We start from the raw sequence: 2,075 nt of genomic DNA on the forward strand, positions 1-2,075 counted from the left end.
CTAATTGTCACGACCAAGTAACAACTTTATCAAAAAGATTTGTCGCATTTGTATTTGTAACTGCAAATATCCGAGCGTTCCAAAAAGCCTAAATATGTTACCACAACGAATAATAAATAGCTTCCAAATACCTTCTAACACTTCCATGTAACCACTTTGCATAAAAAGAAAATTTTGGAATAACCAAACTCCACCATCTAGCAATTTGGATCATAAGATCTTTGAGCCACATGACCTGCATGCAAAGAACAAATGAGAAACATCATCTGGAACCACATTCACAAATAGGATACAACTATGAAGAAATATTCACACTCGGATGGTCTAAGCTTACTCCATCTCTAGTAAATCCTAAAAGAAAATCTTAATTTTAATTTCTTTTTTACCATTAGTCTCTTACACAAAATATGATAATTGGTTTTTTTGTACTATTTTAATTTATTATTAGAACGAAATTAATTTATGGGGTTACGTTTTTGTTGTACCATTGGTTTTTTTTTTTTACCATTATATATAAAATAATTTTTATTGCTATGAAAAAACTAAAATTATAGTAATACATAACTGGATAACTTTTTTAAAAGATGTGGGGTTACGTTAGGACAAAAAATATTTTTGTTAGGGACATTAGTATGAACTTTCAAACGGGCAACAGTTGACTCCATAATTGAAGTCTTTTAACTGTTTTCTTCAAACAATTTCCACTGCTTTGCCTTTACCCACCATCTCCACTGTTATATAAGACCCGACACAGATATCGTCTATCCACCATTCCACCTTCACTTCTACTTTCGAAACAATTAAAAATGGTGTTTCAAAGATCAATCGTCGACCAAGTTTCCGGCTGGCTCGCTGTCTACAACGACGGTTTTGTTGATCGGACATGGACAGGACCACCGCAATTCAAGTTCATGTCTGATTCTGTCCCACCACACCACAATTTCATCAATGGCGTTGCAACCCATGATCTCTTCACCCATCAAGATTCGGATCTTCGCGTCAGGGTTTATCTCCCGGAGATACCCGATTCCGGAAAGCTTCCCATAATCCTACACTTTCATGGTGGAGGATTTTGCATCAGCCAGGCGGATTGGTTCATGTACTATAATACCTATACTCGTCTTGCACGTGAAGCTGGAGCTATCGTGGTCAGCACCTACCTCCGTCTTGCACCGGAGCACCGCCTCCCTGCCGCCATAGATGATGCCTACTCCACCCTTCTCTGGCTCCAAGATTTGGCGGACGGAAAAGTACACCAACCATGGCTGTCTTCTCATGGAGACTTCAACCGTGTTTTCCTCATTGGAGACAGCTCCGGCGGGAACATTGTCCATCAGGTGGCCAAAAGGGCAGCCGGAGAAAACCTCTATCCACTGAGACTCGCCGGAGCGATCCCCATCCACCCGGGGTTTCTCCGGTCAGAGAAAAGCAAGTCGGAGTTGGAAAAACCCGAGTCTCCGTTTCTGACTCTGGACATGTTGTATAAGTTTCTGAAACTGGGGTTGCCGATGGGAAGCACCAGAGACCACCCGATAACATGTCCGATGGGAGAGGTGCTGCAGGGAGTGGATTTGCCGCCGTATCTTCTGTGTGTGGCGGAGGAGGACTTGGTGATAGATACGGAGATGGAGTTTTACGAAGACATGAAGAAAGCTGGGAAGGAGGTTGAGCTATTGGTGAGTAATGGAATTGGACATAGCTTTTATCTGAATAAGATCGCCATTGATCTGGACCCAAAAACCTCCGAGGAAACTCGTAAACTGATCCAAGGGATCTCCCACTTCATTGGAAACCATTAATTAATTTGTTATATAGTATGGATGCATATATTATGTTTCTCTCTTAGTGAATAAAATTCAGTTTTAATAATTAATCTAGTCACTTTGGACCACTTTTGAAGTTTAGTCTCTTAATTAAGAGTTTAATCATTAGTCTGGTTGTCTTTTAAGACATTGATAGGGTTGGAATCACAAAGGACCTTTCTTCACATCTCTATGAAAAAAAAAAAAAATTAATCGGGTATTTAAACTAAATGATAATAATATAATCTTCTCATCGTGTTTATTAATATCAAA

At 39.6% G+C, this 2,075-nt stretch overlaps 1 protein-coding gene across 1 annotated transcript; it reads left to right on the forward strand.

Annotated features, from left to right (window-relative positions):
* Positions 1-748: 748 nt before the first annotated feature.
* Positions 749-1,869, forward strand: LOC145101509 (putative carboxylesterase 17). Its single transcript, XM_079038718.1, has one exon. It carries the CDS (start codon positions 807-809, stop codon positions 1,797-1,799), a length of 993 nt encoding a protein of 330 aa, XP_078894844.1. The 5' UTR covers positions 749-806; the 3' UTR covers positions 1,800-1,869.
* The last annotated feature ends 206 nt before the right edge of the window (positions 1,870-2,075 follow it).

This window comes from Lactuca serriola, chromosome 4 (assembly GCF_051521515.1).
Source record: "Lactuca serriola cultivar US96UC23 chromosome 4, Lser_US96UC23_V15, whole genome shotgun sequence".
NCBI classification, from domain to species: domain Eukaryota; kingdom Viridiplantae; phylum Streptophyta; class Magnoliopsida; order Asterales; family Asteraceae; genus Lactuca; species Lactuca serriola.